We start from the raw sequence: 21901 nt of genomic DNA, 5'->3' as shown, positions 1-21901 counted from the left end.
AGTGAGAGATGATAGAGGCTGAACTAAGGCTGAGGTTATGAAAATAGAGACAAGCGGTTGCATTCTTGAAACATTTGAAAGTTGGAATGGACAAAGCTTGGTGATTGATTGGATATGAGTTATAATCAGTCAATCAAGGATGGCCAGTGTCTGCTCAGGCAGCTGGGTAGATGGTTCACCCTAGAGGCAGCTCTGAAAAGAGAGGATGATGTATCTGCTCGAGGAGAGTTCTTTCTGGTTATGGTGTAGACGTAGAGCTAAACCTCCTTAATCCCAATAATCCATTTAGGCTCACGCCACTTCCTCAGGGTGACAGGGTTTCCTTTGGGAGCTTAATGGTACCTACTATCTGACTAGGGTCCTTATTCACTAGTTATTATCACTTATTCATCTATTCAATGTACTGATATTTATTAAATACCAATTATGTATTCATTGTATCCCAGTATACCATAGATCCCAGTATCCAACTCTGCAGGTGGCTTAGTTTTTCTCTCCCTCTCCCTCCACCACTATTTTCTGCCATTTATTTATTTATCTATTTATTTATTTTTTAGCTTTACTGAGGTAGATTTGACAAATAATATTGCAAGATATTTAAAGTGGACATCATGATAATCTGATATACGTTAACATTGGAGAATGATTCCTCCCATCTAGTTAACACATTCATCACTTCACCTATTTATCTTTTTAGTAGAACATTTAAATTCTATTTTTTAAACAATTTTAATTATACAATACAGTGTTATCAACCGTAGTCACCCTGTTATACATTAGATCCTTAAAACTTATTCATCTTATAATTGTAAGTTTGTACCCTTTTACCAATCTCTCCCTATTTCTCTTATATCCCAGCCCCTGGCAACTACTTTTCTACTGTGTTTCTATGAATTCTATTGTTTTTTTCTTTTTAGATTCTACGTATAAATGATGCCATGTGACATTTGTCTTCCTTTGGCTTATTTCACTTGGCATAATGGCCTCCAGGTCCATCCATGTTGCCCAAATGGCAGGATTTCCTTCTTCCTCATGGCTGAATAATATTCGTGTGTGTGTGTGTGTGTGTGTGTGTGTGTGTGTGTGTAGTATGTGTGTAATATCTTTATCTATTGATCTGTTGAAAAGACACATTATTTCCATATCTTGGCTATTGTGAGTAATGCTTCAGTGGACATGGGAGTACAGACATCTCTTCAAAAAAGTGCTTCTCAAAGTCAGAATTGCAACCAAGTTTTCAATAGGCTTTCCCACTCATGCTACCCCACCTTATTATACATATTATTGTTTGAGCTGCCACACACTGCTTTACAGAAAAATATTTCTCACTTCCTGCTCCCATGGGTGCATTAATTTTTTCTTTCTTTAGTTTCTTTTTCACGGACTTACTCTTTGATAGAATTTTGACTTGGGTAAAGGTTAAACACATTATAGGGAAACTCTGGATAAGTTGTTTTATATGGCCAGAGGCCTGGAAAATATTTTCTAGGCTCCAGAGTCCCATGAACAACTCCGGGGCTTCCTGTGACTGAATGATGATGTTAGAGTTTCAGTAACAGATGTGATTGACCAAAGTCTTCCTTGAAATACTTGTGTTTGGTGCAATTTCATTTCACATTTTGTGCCTGGCCTTCTCAAGTTGAGGTGTGAAATTCAAAAAAACCAGCATGGCTTGCAGGTCGAAGTTAATAAAACACTCAATATGAACCTATGTAGTTCAGATAAATAAAATAAAATGCATGGATGTGAGAGCCAAACCTCACACATTCAGAAGATAACATCTTGCCAATCTGTTTCCTGGGGGCCAGTGGATGCCTAGGCCTCTGAGCCAAGAGGGATGGGGAATCTACTTTGAAAACTACTCTCCAGTTAATCAGTAAAGCTCTATTTTTGTCAAACAAAGCTATTAGAATCTCCAACTCACTTTTCAAGGATACTGCAAGGATTAATGAAATGATTTTGAATGTCCAATCTATTGTAAATAAACATAGCTTTTTAAGGATATAGTATTATTGCTAGTGTTGTTTCATAATTGATGAAAATACAAGAAGTTAAATATTTAGTTCATTTGATTAAATGATGATACTAATGTGATCATGGCCCAAGACTGGATTTTGATTCCAGACATGTTTTCACTTTTGCACCAAGAACATGTTTTGTGCCGATTGCAGTCTACCTCTGGCCTCAATCAGCCACCTCTTATGTGCTGAGGCTGATGTCTCTGTTCGCTAATGGATAAATAATGCAGATTTCTTGGCCCACCGATGTGGCTGGAGAAACCGCCTTTGTACGTAGAAGCATATTATTATAGGCTACAAGTTTTGAAAGACCGAACAAAGCTTTGACAATATCTAGTCCCAATTCCCCTCTTTTAAAGTTGAGGAAATTAAGCACAAAGAGAATAAGTGGTTTGACCAAAATCACTCAGTGCCGGAGTTGGGGCTAAAATCGGAATTTATTGATGAGTCCAATGTTTTCACTATGGCGTTGTGCTATATCCATTCTGGCCCAGGACTCCCTTCTAAAACTTTTGGGAGCTTGGGTTGAACTCATAGAGAGCCAGTACCCAATAGAGAGCAGTGCATCCTTTGGTACCTCCTGCTATTTTACGAAAGATTTTTGGTTGTTTGTTGCAACTCCCAAGAGTACCTGACTTCTCTAGGCAGACCGCCAAAAAGCAACAGGTCAGTTTGCCATGTCTGCAGTCCAAGGGGGTGTGCAAGGGCCTGCAGCACAACTTTGAACAGAATTCTGGAGACCAAATCAAGCCAGGTGCTCTGATTACAACAAATGATAATGGCTGCCCATCCTAATCAGGCTGACAGGATTTCTGTCATGTGGATGTTCCACTTGCTGCATTGGCAGATTAAGTCAATCAGTCATGTTCAATTATTCAGCCACATTTGAGAACTTGCTACATGCAGAGTGTTAGGAAGATCTCTTTGTAATGTGGGCAGAAGTTTGGCCATGAGTTATAATCTTCCCAGATACAGTTTATAGATAGATATTCCCCAGGTTGGACTTCTTGAGGGCAGCCAGTGAGATATCCTTTCTAGGAGAGCCAAGGGCCCTTGTGACATACGACTTTTTATCATAGTTTTGTAGAGGAAATAGAAAATTTGTTTCCTTGGTCCTTCTTGGCTCTAGAATTTTTTAAAAAAAATAATATTCATTATATATATATATATATATATATATATATATATATATATATAAGACTATAAAAAGGATGCATTTTTATTGTGAAAAATGCAGACAATTACAAAGGAAATAAAAAAGCACTAATATATCCAATACAATGGTAGCTACTTCCAACTTTTTAATTCAATTTTTTTCCAGTTTCTTTTTCAGGCATATATCGTATATACCTATTTATTTTTATAAAATTGAGATCCCACTGGGTATAGCCTTGAGATTTTAGGAGTCTACAAAACACTCAGAACTAAACAGAGTCAGTTCCTTGCTCGAAGCCTGGCATGTGACAGTTGTTCCCCGTACACATTTGTTAGCTGATGGAGTGGGAGACAATGGTTTCTGGACTTTAGCAGCTTCATTGGAAGATCTCACACACAGGCCATGCCCGAATTTTGACAATATTTGCATGCTAAAGAAACATAAACTAGAAACAGACGACTTTCCTAAAGAAAGCCTCCCCTTCCCAGGAGATCATCAATGGTAATTCATCTCCATGTGTGTGCTCATTATTTATTTTAGGAGATTCCATTTGATCTGAGAGCTTCACATATAAGAGACTTGCTGGAAGCATGGACCTCAGTGAAAAATGGCCTTTGGAGGAAGGAACCTGGTTGTCTCATGCTGGAATTCATCATTTCGCCAGCACCAGAGGGGGTATGGCTGCTTTTGATGTCCCTGATACACACGGTATGCTTCAACTCCTGCACTCATTGTGTCAACCCAGCTGTACTCAGTAGGTGCCCAGTGCTGTTTATCATTTTAAAAGCAGTAGGGTAAAGAGGAGAGGTTATGGACTTTGGAGTCAGACAAATCCGGTTTCAGATTCTGAATATCCTACTTACAGCTTTGTGGCCTTGAGAAAATCTATTGTGTCCTCAGTTCTAAAATGAGAGTAAGAATGCCTACTTTGTAGAGTTGTGATAAAGACCATGAGTAAAGTAAGCTGTTATTTATTGAGCCCTTTCCCTAGCCAGGTGAAAGTTAGTCCTATATCTTTGGGCACCTAACCTGTGTTAGGTACTGTGTTCCTGCTCTCTATTCTTCCATCCTCTCCTCTTCCTCTTCCTCTTCCTCTTCCTCTTCCTCTTTCCTTCCTCTTCCTTCCTCCTCTTCTCCTCCTCCTCCTTCTCCTCTTCTCCCTTCTCTTCCTTCCTTCCTCTCCTCCTCCCTCCTCCCTTCCTCCTCCTCCCCTTCCCTCTCCTCTTTCCTCTTTATAGCCTTGAGGATAATGCAACCAGTATAATCAGAGTGGGGCAATTCACTTTCTCTTCTTTTTCTTTGTCCTAGCATCTGATTAATGCAAGTCAGCATTAAATTATGGGGACGTTGTTACTGTCCTTGAGTGGAGCATAAATGTAAGAACCATAACCCTGACACTAAGCTGTAGTGCTCTGTCAGGTCGAAGAGTCCAACCCTCCCCCAGCCCCCAAAACTAAAGGAGATCTATTTTGGTGGTAGGAGCCATTCTATGGATGGGGAGATCAAAGGCCACTAAGGTTAATGTATTCACATGATGTTTTTAGTAAGGATACGCCTCCCATTTGTTTGCTGTTTATAATTCACTTAGTAAATATTGAGTATCTACTATGTGCCAAGCACTGAGAATATGAGAGAGCGAGATAGACATGGAGATCACCGGACCACTCTCTCTGCTGTGTCCCATCTCTAAAATGGGGTAACTTATACAGCAATAAACATTTACTGAGCTTCTGCACTGCACCAGGGCACATCTTCTAACCAAGACTACTGCACACAATGGGAGATTCCCCAAAGGGAAGTTCGATACTCGGAGAAAGGAAGTTTGGATGCAGTCCAGCCAAAAATCAACAGCTGTTCACTCCTGGCCCTTGTCACACTGCTAACCTACCATTTTCTTAGGGGTTCTTAAGCCAGTATTTCCTCACAGCCCGTGGAATAAAGTTGAAACTTCTGCCTGCCTCCCTAGGCTCATCGCCTGTTGCTCATTACTAACAAACAGACAAACAAACAAACCCTTCCTCATCGCTACATCAACCTACCTGTGGATCCTTGAATATATCAAGCTCTCACACACCTGTGAGCCTTTGCAAAGGCATTCATTAGTATTTGCCTTCCTCTTGGGCAGCTTCTATTCATCCTTAAAGCTTCTGCTTAAGTCATCTATTCTGAGATCTTTTCCTGCTACTGCCTCCTGCACATCCCAATCCTGGTCAGAATGAGAGGTCCCTCTTCAGTGCTGCCAGAGAATTTGCAATTTTCTGTGTCAGAGTGGTTACCACACTGTATGGTGATTGTCTAGATCCTAGACAGCCCGTGAGAATCTTGGGGCAGATGTCTGATTTTATCCACCTTTGCATCCCTTTCACGAGTAGTCTGGCAAATACGTGATGTATATTTGATGGCTGGGTGGCTTGAAGAATAATGAATAGACGAATGAATTAGGGGCAAGACCACATCCTCTGCATCTGTCTGCTTTCACTGAGAGCCTTTTGGACCGTGGCAAACCCTGTGATCACACAACTGCTTCTGGCACTACCACCTCAGTTCACTTTTCTTTCAGCATACCTGGGAGTTCGTGTTATTCAATGATTTCGGGCATGTTTACCAAATCTTAAAGGCAGAGATAGAGGTGAGGAAGGAAGTAGGTGTGGTTTTCTGCTGGTGCTCCTGTAACCTAGGCAATAGAATCATCCATCATAGAATTTTAGAACTGAAAGAAGCCTTAGGGATCACCGTGACAAAGGAGTGGCTAGCTCCAAGCACTACCACATCTTTCCATGAGTTCACAATGTCCTACATCTGTAATCTTTAGGGCATGACTGGCTAGTAGGAAGGGGACCCAGATTTGTGTCTAGATCTGCCTAATGGGGAGTCTCTGCTCTCAGGTAAGTGACAAGCTTCTGGGGCTGATGATGGAGCTTACCTCTGGTGGGCAACAGACACTAGGGTATCTGGCCTGAGCTGAGACAATCAGTCAGTGGTGATGGAGGTGTCAAAGACAGAGTAAGTAGTGTCGCCGTATGTGGGTGAAGCACCGTAATGAGAAATCAATGTGGCTAAAATTTGAGAATCCTGTGGGCAGCTGGTATTAGGGTGTTTCTCAGAGGCCTGGGCTAGGGTTCGAGGAAAGGGCTCAGGTCCTAAGAGGACATGGTAGTGTGCCCAAATGGGAACCTGGTGAAATGAAGTGAGATGAGGAAATTCACCCTCAGAAACTTAGTGGAAGCCCTGCTGCGCCAGATCTAAATCAGAATTGGACAAATCACACACACACAAACACACACACACACACACACACACACACACACACAAATTATAACCATTTATTAGGTAGATACATTATACCAGACTTTATGCTAAGCCATTTTTATATAAACTGTCTCAGTTCATTCTCACAACAACCTTATTCTCATTTTATGAATGAAGAAACTGAGCCTGAAGATGCTGAAAAACATGTGCAAGGTCATTCAGTTGGTAAATGGCAGAGTGGGGATTTGACCTAGATCTGCCCAACCTCAAGCCACCATAGACCATTTCTCCTCAATTCATCCTCCGACAATCCCTAGTCTACCTTATCAGTTTAAGGTAGTCCAGTTACAGATTTTTATTGCTGCTTATTTTATTGTCACAGTAAAAAAAATAAAAACAACAACAGCAAAAAAACTAGCTCTGAGCAGGGTTGGAAAATAATTAGTGCTGTTGCAATGTGTGGAGTATCATCCAAGACCTTCCTACGGCTGCCTCAGCTAATGCATTGCCAAGGCCTGACCCACCTGCTTCAGAGCATCTTTCCTCCACAGCCCAGCCCCCAGTCCTACCGCTCCCCTCACTGGCTAGTACCAGCTGCTCCACGCCTGAGGCCCATTGTGGGCTAATGGGGTTGACATTTTTAGTGAAGTCCCAGGGAAAGTCCTGGAAGTGTCCAGGCCTTGTGGTTTTGTTCTTGGCTTCATGGAGTCCTCTGGGAACTGTGTTATCTGCCAGGGAGGCTCAGTCATTCTGGTGAGTCACGGGCCTCGAGGCAGGGCCAGATCCACGCAACATCTGCCTTTGCGTTATCCTCAGAGCATCTCAGGCTGCTGTGAAGTTGAGAGGCCTTCAGGAAGCTGCCTGGGGAGAACCCAGGCAGTCTAAGGGTGATAAGGAGTTTCTGGAGGAAAGTCCCTCTGCCCTTCCTGCTTCCTACACTCCTGAAAATACCCTCAGGGACCTGGGGCAGTGATTTTACAAACTTATTTCAAATGTCTTAAAGATATTTTCCAAATGAAATCGTGTGCAATACCTCACACACAAAACGGGGGAGAACCCATGCTGGGCCAGAACCCTGTTTCTGATTGTCACATCATAAGCTGATGAGGCTGCCACTTCGACTCGCCAATTGCCACCATACGTGTGGGGATTGGTGCAGAAGGGGAGGACTCCACAGCTCTTCTCAGTGAATCTATAATACACTTCTTCCTGTTATAGATGTGCTCACTCAGCTGTTTGGGAATCCTGCTGTCATCTACTCTTCCCAGGGGACTCAACCTGTTTAGTTCCTCATTTGGGGAGAGGCAGGAAGTCTGGGAAACATAACCTGGCGGTAGGGCCAGGTGCAACTAGAAAGTCAGTGGTGCTGTTCCTATTACGATTATAAAAACAGAAAAGAGCAGATTTCCCTTCTGGTGCCTCTCAAGGTCAGGGAGAGTTTTAACACATCAGGAAGGAAAGAAGAATCTCTTCTTGAGAGTGGTCTGTGGGCCAAGCACTGCCATGGACATTATTTCATTTTATTCAATCCTCACTGAAATCTTGTCAAGAAGTTATTATCATCTCCATTTTGCAGATGAGGAAACTGAGTCTTGGAACGGCAAGATAACTAAGCCACGCTCCTCCAGCAAAGGGCAGAGGAGCTCATGTTCAAACTCAGGTCCTCATCTCCCAGAACTATGCTCTATTTCAATTCTGTCTATCGGTTCCTAAGAGCAACTCTTGAGCATCTCCATCTTCTTGTGAAGCTTGATCCTTTTTGTCTATTTCTTTTGCATAAAATATGGTAAAAGGACTAACACAATGGCATCCATTATCCATGATCTCCTATTGACATTTGTTTTAAACAAGTTTCATAAAGGTCTTTTCTTATTTACAGAGGAGATCACAGTCCAGGCAGACTTGGGGAGATCAAAGCTTAGTGGCAGTGCTTGGGCTGGAACCCAGGCCTCTGCTTCTTCTTCCAGCACCTATACTATGCTGTCTGTTAAGGCCTTAACTTTGTGGAAAAACCATTTTAATATGAAAGAAGAGAAGCCTCCCCCGGCCAATGCAGCTGAGAAGACTCTATTTGCAGACCCAGAAATAAGCAATTCCCTTTCAGGCATCTGCCCAGGAAGCTGGGGTGGAAAATTTGAGTTTGGGGTAGTCTCTGTAACTTGCCAGAAACTCACATTCATCCTAGAGATTTTAATAGTTTAGTCATAGATTTCAATTGTAGCTAACATTTGCACTTAATCTTAACACAGGGTATTTTGTCTGATTTCACTCAGTAGATCCAACTGAGTGTGAGTTGGAAGTGTATGATTTTCCTCTGCAGGGACATTTTTCTGTGTGTATTTTTGGAATGGTTCTTTATTCTGAATCATGTCCACATACACCTTCCAGTAGCTTCTTGGCTCAGCCAGAGTTTATTTCCTTTGATATGATGTTGAGTGAACAGTCTTTTAAATCTTCATCTCTATTCCTGGATCGATCCAATTTGTTTATGTATTTCACAAAACACCTTGCTATTGTTAATAGCATCTGCTGCATTGGTATTTGATTTTTCAGAGACCATATTTAGCATTTTTACCAAAATGAATCGTTGGCTTCCTGTCAAACTTAATATCAAATCATCTCTTAGCCTGTATTGTTTCTGCTAAAGATAATGATTTTTTTTTTCAAGTGAGATATAGTTAACTGTTCTTTCTATAGAGCTCATTTCTTTCTTCTGGAAGTTACAAAACACTTAAAGCAGTTATCTGAGGCTTGATTTTTATTTAAGGGAAATGAAGCAACTACATTTTTTTTCTCCCTTTTATCAAACATTATAAAAATATGAGGTTGTGCTAAAAAAGAAAGAAAGAAAGAAAGAAAGAAAGAAAGAAAGAAAGAAAGAAAGAAAGAAAGAAAGAAAAGAAAGAAAGAAAGAAAGAAAGATTATTAAACCCTAAACCCTAAGAGATGAAGAAACGTCCTTTTGGCCAATTCAGTCTTGGAGCTAATACTGTGTGTGACCAATTAAGTGCAAATTCCTTTTTGATGACACCGTATGGGTGGGTATATATTTGTCCTTGGTGTCCTCTGTTGGCTTGTCCTAAGAGGATGTAAATAGAGACCGGGTAACAGAAGAGAGCCATGCTGTGCTCAGGCAGCCATAGCCCCACTCTTTCTTCCTACATCAGCCCTGCCCATGCTCCCCAGGGAGCATGCTACCTGCAGAGAGGATGAGCAAAGAGCAATGCCAGGGAGGAGAGGAAGGCAGAGGGAGGGTGCAGCCCACTTCTTTCTGTCTCTCATGCTTGAAATTGGTGACTTCGCAGAGGTTGAGGTTGGGAAGGTTGTACAAAGATCCTAGTGGCCTCTGGCTACCGTTCTAACTTGTTATTATGGCATTTGTGCAGCTCTTTCCTATAAAGGGAATTGACAGCATACCTTGGCTAAAAAAAACTTCTCCCTATGTGGCATTTAGCCCTTCACACATCTCTTGGAAGGAGAAGCCATATCTGTGTGAGACTCGTCTCCTTCTTTTTTCTACTTATCGAGGAGCAGTATAGCCCCTGGAGACCCTGTAGTCAAAGCAGCCCATAAAGGCTAGCTGCAGAAAGCAACAGGGACCTTTCCTCCAGGCTGAGCCTGCAGTCAAGGCGGACCCTGCCACTTTTGCAGCAGAGACCAGCTAGAGGGTGACGGCATTCCTAGACTTCTTCAGGGCACGGTCCTAGCCCACAGTGCAATCTCTTCACACTAAGCAGGATATCAGCGATGGGCCTTGTGCTAAGAATGCCTCTTCCAGCCACCTCAAAATACATTTGGAGCATGCTCTTAGCTCTAGAAATGGAACTAAGTATTCCTTTGATCCTAAAATAGTATCCAATATTGCTATATGACCATACTTCATTTACTGGAGAACAAGGATTCCGATTGAGTTTTACAGATAACCGAAGCATAACCCTTGAAATGCCTAAATTTTGTTCCAAATTTTACTGTTTTCTAATAGCTGATAAGACCTTTTTTCCTATGGTTTTTTGTACATTTTCTTGCCCTACTAAACAGAAAATAGTCACATCCCAACTAATGATGGAAGTTGGACCAATTTTTCATTTAGAAATGTATAGCCCTTAATTTGAAGCATACTCTGTGGTTAGTGGCTCCTTTCACTAACTCAAAGATATTAAGGAAAAGAGCCCATTTTCTCAGCTGTGAAAGAGGTATGCCATCCAACAATAATATTAACTCGACCTTCACGATATGACAATCTCTTTTCTGGGAGCTCTCAGTGAATTAGCTCATTGCAATTTCACTACAACCTTATGAGTTAGGTATTATTATTACCTCCATTTTTACAGAAAACAGGCTGGCAGAAATTAAATTACTAGCTAACAGTGGAGCTGGTATTAGAATCAAGGTCTGGCTGATCCCAAAGCCCTTTGTAAACTGTCTAAAGGCTCGTTGCCTCTTAATATGATGGGGAAATAGAGGAGACTGACCCTGCGGAAAGTCCATCTGGGTCCATCCTCACATGGGATCAGTGGGTCAAAAAACTGCTATTAGGATGAAAAACTGACCATTGGAATTGGAAATGACAAGGCCACATCTTGACCTTGACAAGACCTACTTTGGATAAGTGGTGAGCTAGAAGCCTGTTTGCCTTTAAGAGCAAAAGGAAAAAGTGAACACAATGAGTATAGACAAATCTTTTGATGAATTTTGTTGAGGGCAGCCAAGAATTGAGAGTGGTAGTTGAAGGGAGAGGTGGAACCTAGAAAGGATTTTTTTAGAGAGAAATATAGTAGCATGTGTGTATACTGATGTAAATGATTTAAAACAGAGGAAAAATTAATTTAGGTTAGAAGGAGGAAAAGTCACATGAGAGGGTACAGGATTTGATCCACAATGGAGGAGTTGGTCTCAGATGGAGTATAGATGGTTTATCCACAGTAACAAGAGAGCAGGAGGGTAAGTAAACCAGGCAAATGTGGAGTGATTACTGGGCTGCACTAAGATATACTTGAAGTTAGAAGTCACAAACTGAAAGTAAGACCAGGCAACATGATGGCATGCTTCTCCAATCATGTTTTAGCTGAGTACTAGAAGAAAGGAGATAAAGAATTAGATTTTATCAGGGTTATGATTTTTCTAAGGATATAACATGAGAGAGAGAGAGAGAGAGAGAGAGAGAGAGAGAGAGAGAGAGAGAGATGGATTTGAGTATGTATGTAAAGGAGAAATGATAACAATAAACCAAAGTAGGCATAGGAGAAAGGAAGGTCATGAGGAGAGTACATGACAGAGAAAATTTATTGGGTAAGTAAATTATAGGAGCCGTTAGGGTTAAGGAGACATTGAATTAGATAATAGAATGAGTTGGAAAGGCAGAGGTGATGGTTGAAAAGTGGAATGCTTGACAGTGATGATGTCACTATGAGACCAGAGAGCTGAGGTTGTTGGAGGTCAAGGAAGGGAGAGGATGTTGAAGAGTTGAGAGACCAGAGTATGAGAAGAATCTATTATGTGGATTCGGAAATTCTTATCATGGGAACGGTATTGGGGAAAATAACAGTGAGCCAGATACTAATATTTTTAAGGAATGAGGTAGAATAACCCAAGGGTTGGCATATGGCTGCAATAAGTAGGGTAATGTGGTCTGTTATTTTCAAAGAGAGCCAGATTTGATCAAAGTAAGAAAATGAAAGACACATTCAGACAGGAGGCTGTGGATGTTGGAGATTTTGTTGGTAATGCACCATGAATTCCTGAAGACAAATGGGAGGATTTTAAGAAGTGGGAGGGGATGGCATAATGTGTGCATTCTCCCAAGCACTTTCACCTCTTGGATTTGAGAGCTCAGATTGTCCAGAGTGGGGAAAAAAGAAGATAGAAAGGTAGGTTAGGCAGCTCAAGAAAGGTTGCTTTGATGGGAAGGACGCCCCGCCCTGCTTCCCCATGAGCTATGCCGGCTGGATAGAGTGGCTTCTTTCTGTTCTCCAAGGTAATTTGTATGCCCAAAGCTGACAGTGGGAAACCCAGAGATGGCTGAGTAGTGTCTACAGAATTAGAGCACATTGGCACAGATCCAGGGGCCCTCAGGCTGGAGCAGCTGGTGATCTGATGACTTTGAGACTAGAGAAGGCCCCCAAGAGGTTATTCAGACTGTTGACTCCAACTGTCAGTCTCCTAGGACAAAGAGAGAAAGGACAACCATTTCCCATGTTTGCTCCTACTCCCTCTTAACTCCTCCCCTCATTGGTGTGGGTTCTCTCTCTCTCTCTCTCTCTCTCTCTCTCTATCCCTCTTCTCCCTTCCTCAAGATCCCCCAACCCCCAGCATCCCAAAAGCCCAGGTCCCTCCCAGGCAGGGCAGTCAGTCAGTCCTGAGGGAAAATACATAATTCAACAGCCCAAGGTATTCAGACCACTGACCCAGGGAGAGAGATTCTTACAATTGGACATGAATTACTTTAGGGCCTATAACTCCGACTCTCAGACCATAACTTTTCTCTCTACATTATGTATTTGAAACTACTCAACTCGATATAGTGGAAGGAGCACTGCTCTGTTCTCTTCTTACAGACAGACAGACAGACAGACCCCATCAGAATCCATAAGTTACTTAACTTCCCGAGGTTGTTCCCCAGCCTATGAAATGGAGACATTACTTCCCCTGTTTGAACCAGGTGGTTGTCTTAGGGGGGAAGAAATATTGTTTGGATTGAGTTAGAATCCAGGTTCATAAGGAAGGAGGGGGTTAGGGGCATTTGAAGCTCCTCCTTCCCTGCTGCATGACATATTCAAGCTCTTAAAATCCTGCATCTCCCCCATGAGAAGCCGAGAACAAACGATTTCCCAAGCATTAGAGTAGGGCAGACGTAATACAGAAAAGCAGGAATCGTTTTGGAACTGGTTATGCTCTCATTTTTAATAAATGGTCAAAGGGGGTGGGATGGGGTGGGAGAGGACACCCTCCAACCGGGAGTTGGGAGGCCGCGCGCGCGCCGCTGCAGAGCGTGACGGCCGCGGTCGCCTAGCAACGGGAGGAGGGATGAGCGCGGGGCGCCGGGTTGGGTGGGCGCGGGGAGCTCGCCGCCGCCGTGCGCCCTCGAGCCTCCCTGACTCGCCGGGAAACTTTGGGGCTTCTCCGCGCTGGGGCGTCCGCGCTGGGCCCGGCGGACGCAGCGATGCGCCCAGCGGGCTGAGGGCAGAGGATGAGGTCGCGGCCGGGCGCGCCTGGCCGGGGGAGCTGCTTGGTAGCACCCAGGGAAAGTTGGTGCGCACCTGCCTGCGCCTGGAAGATGCTTGGTCCCAGGGCCGCATTGCCCTCGGGATTTCTTTGGCCATTCCGTAACCCCTGTGGATCCGGCGTCCCAAACCCTGTGTGGCCCCAGGTTCACGGATTGTAATTGCCAGAAGAGAGAGGAACCCGCGCTTTTCTTAGGGACCTGCGCGGTAACTGATGTTTAACAGATTCACCCTGAATGGTTGCGATTCTATTTTTGTGTTCTGTTTTTCTTCTTCCCCTAGACAGTGAGTTTGTGGAAGCCTCTCCTGCGTCCTATGACCCGGAGGAGTTAGGTAAGTCTGTTCTTTTGCCTTTTTTCTCGAATTCTGCTCGTAAACCGCGAGTTCGGGGGGCGCGGAGACGAAATCACCGGAGGGGCGGAGGAAAAGAGCCGGGGTCACTTCTCGGGCTGCACGTTCCTTTCGAAGAGATAACTGGCTTTTTCTCGGCGCATGTGCTCTGGGGTGGCGGGGAAAGAAAGTGTCGGTTATGCGGGAAGGAGGGAGCGGGAATGGGGCGCCAGGTCAGTGATGCTGCTAGGAGTGCGGCACCGCGAACTTCCCGACCTGGGGCCCTTGTAAGCGTTCAGACTCATCCTACCTGGAAGAATGCGGCGGTGGCTGGTTCTGTCTAGCCAAGTACCTTGCAAGAGGAGGATATCGTGTGAGTAGTCTTAACCTGAATTTAAATAAATCGAGGACCGAAAACGGCATTTCAGTAATTAATTTCCAGGACCTGGAAGCTGCATCTCTTTCTGGTTTATTATAGTCCTCGTTTTGCCTGTAAGTAAGTGTTTGGGAATAGGGCATTTCATCTTCCTGTGCCTGGCCTTGTAAGTGGTGATCTGTGGCTGGTGAACCGCGGCACTTGTCAAAGACAGATTTCCTTATGTGAAGAGAAGGAAATTTGCACTGTCAGGAATCCCTCTAAGTATTTCCTCCACCTAGTCTCACTTGGTGGCTTAAAGGTTGGGTTCTTTTCTTTTTAATTCTTCCTACTCCCCCCGCCCTCTCTTTCTCACCTCCTCCCGCCCCACCCCGTTTAGTTTAGCTGCTAACAATCTGGGCTGTCAAGTCTGTCCTTGCTGTTCTCTTATCATCAGCTTAAAAATCTTGCCTTCCTACCATGAATGACAGCTGTTTAAAACTGTTTATCCACAGTACCCTTCTCAGCCTTGGGTACTTTGTTTCTGATCAACCTCTTGTCTGGGATGTATGTCCTCATCAAATCCCACACCACCTGATGTAAAATTCTACTTCAACAATGACTTTCATTCATTTCTAGGAGCCAGGCACCCGAAATAAGTCTGGATCAAGGATGGCATTCCGAGGCAGGGAAGAGTACCTTGTTTTATTCAGAAGATGTGTTTTTGACAAGTTCCAAGGCAATCGCATCTCTGTAAATGGAATCATAAATTAAATGCATGAGCATAACTAGCATTTAAAGGCACACTATGGTGAATCTTTCTATGAAATGAAAGTGACATTTAAACCATAGCTCTATGTGCAGTGATTTATTAAGAGGGCAAATTCTTGGTGATCTGCTCTGCGTGTATATAATTGTGGATTAATGACACCAGCATTGGCACTCCACAATGTGGCAGAAGCTATTTGGTTGTGTTAAATTATAGATAAGTGTAAGCAGTGGCAGGATGAGTATTCCTTGCTCTGAGAAACCTCCTGTCTAACTAAATCGTTTGCATTCACAGAATGATATATGTACCAGAAGGGACCACGTGTTTGACCCTCTTCCATCTCTCTCTCTCTCTCTGGGACTAACAGGCAGGACTGCCCAGCTGACATACTGATAAATAGGGGGAGCCCTTCAAATTAACAGTAAAGAATAAGAAAACAACCTTTTTTTCTCCTCAACTTCCCCATGCAAAAAGCCCAGTTTCTCATGAGGAAATGAGAATGTCATAGGAACCATGGAACTCTGGGCTTCTAGGGTAACAGGGAATGTAAAACACAAGTCTGAGTCAGACCAGGGTTCTAGCCCTCATTCTGCTCCATCTTCCTTAATAGATATGTTAACTAGCCTGTTTTTTTCATCTTCAAAAAGCTGGACTTGTGCCTGCTAACCTCTAAGGTGTTGTCTGCTTCTAGCCTCCAGAGATGCTATGAGGAGCTGGAAGCCAAAGGAGATCCATAGCTATTGGATATTTATTATTTACATTCAAGTGCCATGCTGTTTGGGTGCATGGTGTCTCCAAAGGGTTATTCCCTTTCTGACTGAGCAGCTCACTAGATGACACTGCATTGTTTTCATGCTATCTAGGTCAGAGAGGGAGCTGGCACATCTCTCTTGGAAAGAATCATTATACTTTTCGGTGCTTTTCTTAAGTACACAGAAGGAAAAATGCCTCTTATAGCAGTGGATGAGCTTGTCAAGCAGTTCTGGGGCCACATGAGCACAGCTTCACCCCCCTGGCTAGAATATAAGGGTAGAGGTAGAAGGACAGTCATAAAAATTTAGTTTGAATTCTAACACTGCGCTTATGACCTTGGGCAGGTGAATAAATTGCTCTGAGCCTCAGTTATCTCATCAATTCACTTGGAGGCCTTACATGGATGTTGTAATGGTGCACGTAAAATTTTAGCTCCACGTGTTGTATGTGCAAGTACTCAGGAAGTGATTGTTGCCATTACTTTATTATTATTATTTATTTGAAAGACATTTATTTCCCATGAATGAAGAATGAAGTAGCTCTTATCAATTGTGCCACCTAGTATCCAGAACCATCTTTATTTCTACAAATTTCTCTGCGACACACCTAGTCTCCAAAAACAGATGCTCAGGCATGATGATCGGGTCAACTGAATTATTTAGTGATTTGTCCCTGGAGCAGCATGTGGGATAGTTTTCCCTCTGAGGTCTTTGGTGACAATCCCACTGCTTTCTTGTGGCGTGATTGGTAATCTTTCACTTCTACATTTCTGTGTCGGTCTCCAAATGAGCTTCAACTGGCTCCTTGGGGAATTTATTCTCAGTGTTGCAGCAAGATCATGCAATGAAATTGTCGCCAAAAAAAGGGTTTTCGAAAAGGCAATAGAAAAAGGAGTGTATTTCTGCATGAATGCTGTATTGAAGGCTTCCCTTGATGGAGAGTCCAGAGATATGACCTCTCTTCTGTGGTGGTACCATTTTCTAAGGGAGCAAAGCCCACATCTCTCCATAGCCTTTCTGCGGTCCCATCCATAGGTAGATATGATGGCCATCTGAGGAGGTAAGGGAGAATGCATGGAGAATTGGGATGAACCCAGATGTGACCATGTCTGCCCCTATCTGATAGGCTTTATCGACTCCCTGCTATCTAGAGGAAAGATATTTAGTTTGGCATAGGAGGACCTCCATGGTCTGTATTACTCCCACCTGCTGTAACCTTCTAGGTATGTCGAACTATGGAGCAGTCCTCTAAATTTAGCTTTGTTCCCGTTGTCTGCATGGCTTTCCTCCCCTTCTCCCTTCCTTCTGTGGCTGGCTCTTCCCTGTCCTTTAACGCTAAGTCCATGTGTCATGTCCTGCTAGTAGTTTTCAACCCTATACACTAGAACTGGGAGAGCTATTAAAAGTCCTGACACCATGTCCTAACCCTGACAAACTACATCAGAATCCTTGGATTGTGGACCCGAGCATCAATAGTTTATTAGTGTATGTGTTTGTGTGTGTGTCATCTGTGTTTGTGTTTTTGTGTGTGTTTTAACTCACATCTCAGGTGGTTCCAATGTGTAGCCAAGGTTGTGAGCTACTGCCCTAGATTTGGCCCTCTCGTTCTTTTTAGTCAATCTAGTAGCCAGCACAATGCCTGACACCTGTAAGTCTTCCGAAAATGCTTGTTGTACAGGCGAGTGAGGGAGTCACCCCGGGGTGTTGTGTCTTTTACCAGAAAAATGATTGGGTAGGGTTTAGGTAGAAATTGGTGCTTGATAACTAGTAATCTTTTTAACAAGTTACAGGAAGCAGGTCTTAGTGGTTGAGAGCATGGACTTAGAATCATACTGTGTGGGTTTCAATTTTGATTCACCCCTTATTTGCTTTATGACCTTGGGCAAGTCACTTAATCCGTGTCTCTGTTTCCTAATCGGTAAAATCATGTGTAGACTGTTTTCTGATACTCTTCCAGACCCACTCACCACCCTTTACCACTCTGATTTGAGCCCTGGAAAACTTACTTTTTGGATTGTGTCACCTGGCTTCCAGTTGGATTTAGCCAGTAAGCGGCATTGGCAGGATATGGGAGAGTGGAAAGAAAGGTGTCTTGGAACTTATTCTCTTCCCTTCAGGCCATGGGCTAATACGGCCGTATTATTCCAGGCCACAGCTCCTCTAGAGGTGCCCTCTCTTATAGCATCAGATCTTGCTGGATTCTGGAACCTCCTCTTTCAGCTTAGGGGTGGTAGCAGCTCCCCACTGTGGCTAGCCCCAGGTGCTGTTTCGTGAATTCTTTTCTCTTAGCCCTGCCCATCACACTTTTGTCAGCAGAGTCCCTTAATCAGGCTTTCTTCAGTCTCTGCTTTTGAGCATATGGTCCATTTCCTGAGAGGGCCCTGACTGATATGAGGGGGATGACAATAGTATCAGCTTCAGAGCGTGGTCATCAGGAGTAAATGCACTTTAGGAGGAATGCTCAAATGAAATAACCATCATTAAATGTTTACTGTGTTTTCATGTACCTGGGCAAGTGCTCTAGTACCTTCAGCCTTGGTCAAAACCTTTTGAAAGATTTAATTTCTGATACACGAGTTAAATAATATTGCCATTCATCTCATCTTCCCTACCCCATATTGGGAGGATGTGTCAAGACTCAAAAGTTGAACAAATCTGTTCCAAGTCGAATATATCTTGCATCCAAAGTTTCTTCCCTCCTATTACATGGGGATGAGTAAGGAGAAAAGCCCTAGTCTTAATATTCACCTACTTGGTGCTGGGCACTTTACATGTATCAACAGCCTGCTCAGCTCCCCAATTTGACATTTAAATCATGTCGCCCACATTGGTACCTCCGAATATATTGATTTCCAAGGATGCACCTGCCCATATTACTAAGAAATCAAGTCTTTTTTTAAGGCTACCCTTCAATTTTATATCCAAGAATTCTCAGGAGTGCCTGTTTGCATCCACGGAGTCAGTTCTGGCTGCTCTAGCCTTTTTCCCGGAGAACTGGAATTCAGATACACCTTACCAAGGCCAGTAGACACCGGGATACTTGCTCCAAGTCCTCTGTTCTCCAGGAACCAGTGCCCACACATCACTAGCCATCATTGCCGCTACCCTCGCTCGCACCAGAACCTGGAGGCTCCGCATTCGCCTGCTGGGATCCTGACTGGTTTCCCAGTGTCCTAACCTCTGCTGGTTGCAATGACAGAACACCACTCTCCTGCATACTCTTTCAGCTTCAGAGTGGACCCAGGTCCTGCTAGTTACTACACAAGCCTAGTACCCCTGAGGATCTGGGAGCAGGTTGGCTACCTGCCCAGCTCTGAGCCAACCTCCAAACAACCAGGGCCATGCACTTCACCACTAGACCACCCCAGATCTCTCTTAACCTTGGAAGCCTACTTTTCTCGCCTTCTTCCTCCTAAAGCCCCAAACATAGCTTTCGAGAGGGAAGGAATTTTCATCCCAGTTTAACTTTTTCTCATGATGATTGACAGTGGAAAATTCAATTCCCTTCACAGGAAACCTCACCCTGTGAAGGGGTGTGGTCTGGCCTCCTGGCTACAATAACACAATCACAGAATAGTTCACCATCGTTATAGCTCCTTAAATCTAGGCAACTTAGTCTTTTCCATTATTGATCTTTTGGGGTATATCAGCTCATTTTATCCTCAGAACAACTCAGTGAAGCAGGAGAAATTATTTTATAGAGGAGCAAACAGGCTCAGAGAGGTTAAATTATTTGTCCAGCGTCACACAGCTAGTTAGAAGCAAAGCTTAGATTCAAAATACAATCTCCGACTTCAGAGCCAATTTCAGTTTCCTGGGGAGGAGAATAGACAAGTTGCTCTTTTCCCAGGGAGATTTGGTTGTGGGTTGAATAAAATAACACATGTAAAAGTAACTAGTACAGAGCCTGGCTGTTCAGTACACAGTTGTCGAATAAATGAATGAGTTGTAGATATGTAAAGATATATACATACATATATATATATGTGTGTGTGTGTATATATATATATGTATATATATATATTTTTTTTTTTTTAAATTAGATCATCATGTAGTGATCACTATGCTCCAGAGGAATTTTCTGTAATGGGATCTGAAGCAACGACCAGAAAAACTCCTAGCTTCCTTCATTCACTTCCTGCCCTTTCTGCTCCGCATTACAGTGTAGAGTCTCTGGGGACAGGAAACCTGTTATGGTTTCCTGGTGGTGCAGACACTATTTCTAAAGGAAACTAAACCTTTGCAGTAGCATAATCTGGGGCAAGTCAGTGGAAGCCTGGAGAGAAATGTGAAAGCATAGCTAAGGGGAGGTGGACTCAGGCTCAGACACAAAATTCATCAACTTTCCCCAAATGTTTGTTTGCGAAGTATTGCTACACATTGCCCAGGAGGTGAAGTTTTATATCAGGGAGAGAATAGAGTTAGAAGAGAGAACGGCGTAGGAAAGGGTAAATGACAAATTCTGAGGGACAAATGCTTATCTATCTTGGCTAAAAAAAAAGAACGAAGAGCAAGGAAAGACATATGGAATAGTAGGATAAAATACACACACACACACACAAACACACACACACACACGAGAAAATGGAAAGGACATTTTCCTTGCCAAACAGATGTTTTTACTAGAAACATATAGGACTGTGTCCAGTTATTCCTGAATATTAAACACAAACATGACTACCTAGAAATGATGTTATTTCATCATTTATTAAGAACTACTAGAGTCTAAAGAGTGTTAAATAACCAGCTTGATCGGTTCAAGAATACTGATTACGGTTTCTGGGTGACGTTCTCATTGGATGATCATTCTGGAATATGTCCTGTTTGTTTTTCTCTCAAATCAGTTTTGCTCAGAGTGGACACATTAAAATGAGTTGATATCACTTGTTTCTCTCTCTCTCTCTCCTACCCTTCCCCTCTCCTCTTTGCCCCCACCTTTTTGCTCCCCGTCTCTCCCCCTGCCCCATTTCTGTTTCCCTATGTCAGTCTCCTCCCCTTGCTCCTCTTGCTCGATCCTTCTTTTTCCCATCATAGTTGGAATATGGGAATGAAAAGGCAGTGCTTGCCTTCCTAGGGCTCTCTGACAGAAAAATGAAAACAGGTCAAACTATAAAAAAAAAAAAAAAAAGGATAAAAAAAGAATGTTCTTTGGCAAAATGGGGAAACAGATGTTCAGGGTGGTTTTGCTGTCTCTAGCTGTCTGCTGCCTGCTGCAACACACTCCTTACAGGATTACAAGATATGGACACTCATCATGGCACACATGTGTGGTTATTTTCATTCATATATGTATGTATATTTATCTCTGCTTAATTCTCCCTTCCCTGTGACCTTGGTATCCCCAAATCCAGAGTTGGCAAGATTACTGACTCTTGGTAGCAAGATTTATTTTCAACCTCTTCTCAGAGGTGTTTTTTTTTTTTTAAGACTACCGGCAGGAGAGGACACTGTAGCTGCTTTCAGGTCACTGTTTAACGTCAATATTTGATGGAAACTTCAAGTTCTTAAGAAAATAGAGAAGGGCCCTGTGGGTGCAGTACCTGGTCTGAAAGGAACCTTATGGAAAGTTTGGTGTCGAAGGGGGCCGAATGATGAAGGTCTACTGCTGGGATTTACAACCTGCCAGGATTCCTTTTTTCCTGTCCCCAAAGGTTTGCTATTTACTGACTGTTGACAGGAAAGAAAGATCCATTATTATTGCCCTTGTGGTTGACCAGGAAGAAAACTTAGACTATCTCTTCCTTTAAAAAAGATATTTTCCTTTTGGCTCTAAAAGCCATTTTCCCCCTAAACTCAAAAGAGGGATTCCAGATTCTGAACAATTGCTAAGAACTAAAGGAGTGTGGCAGACTCTTTTACATCCCTGTGGGACCCCTGTGTGGGTTAACCTCATGTGACCACCTGCTGATTCCACCTCCCGTGTTTCCCTTGTGGAGAAGTGTAACGGACGAATTAGGACATGTGAAGCGCATAGAACAGTGCCTGACAAATGACCAGCATTTAGTAAATATCCTTATTTTATTTACTGCTTTCCTTTTTCTTGCCTTCTCCC

The 21901-nt window shown here is 43.2% G+C and overlaps 1 protein-coding gene across 1 annotated transcript in view; it reads left to right on the top strand.

Annotated features, from left to right (window-relative positions):
* The first annotated feature begins 13864 nt into the window (after positions 1-13864).
* The window catches only part of AMOTL1 (angiomotin like 1), a 113409-nt gene continuing 105372 nt past the window's right edge, over positions 13865-21901 (top strand). The window contains exon 1 of the mRNA XM_039882014.1: positions 13865-13976. Within this exon, the coding sequence (XP_039737948.1) occupies positions 13880-13976 (97 nt within the window). The 5' untranslated portion in view covers positions 13865-13879. The remainder of the gene's footprint in view (positions 13977-21901) is intronic.

This window comes from Pteropus medius, unplaced genomic scaffold, assembly GCF_902729225.1.
Source record: "Pteropus medius unplaced genomic scaffold, Ma_sr-lr_union100, whole genome shotgun sequence".
In the NCBI taxonomy this organism is placed as follows: domain Eukaryota; kingdom Metazoa; phylum Chordata; class Mammalia; order Chiroptera; family Pteropodidae; genus Pteropus; species Pteropus medius.
The sequence above is the reverse complement of the archived record's forward strand: the minus strand, read 5'-3'. Positions and strand labels throughout refer to the sequence as shown.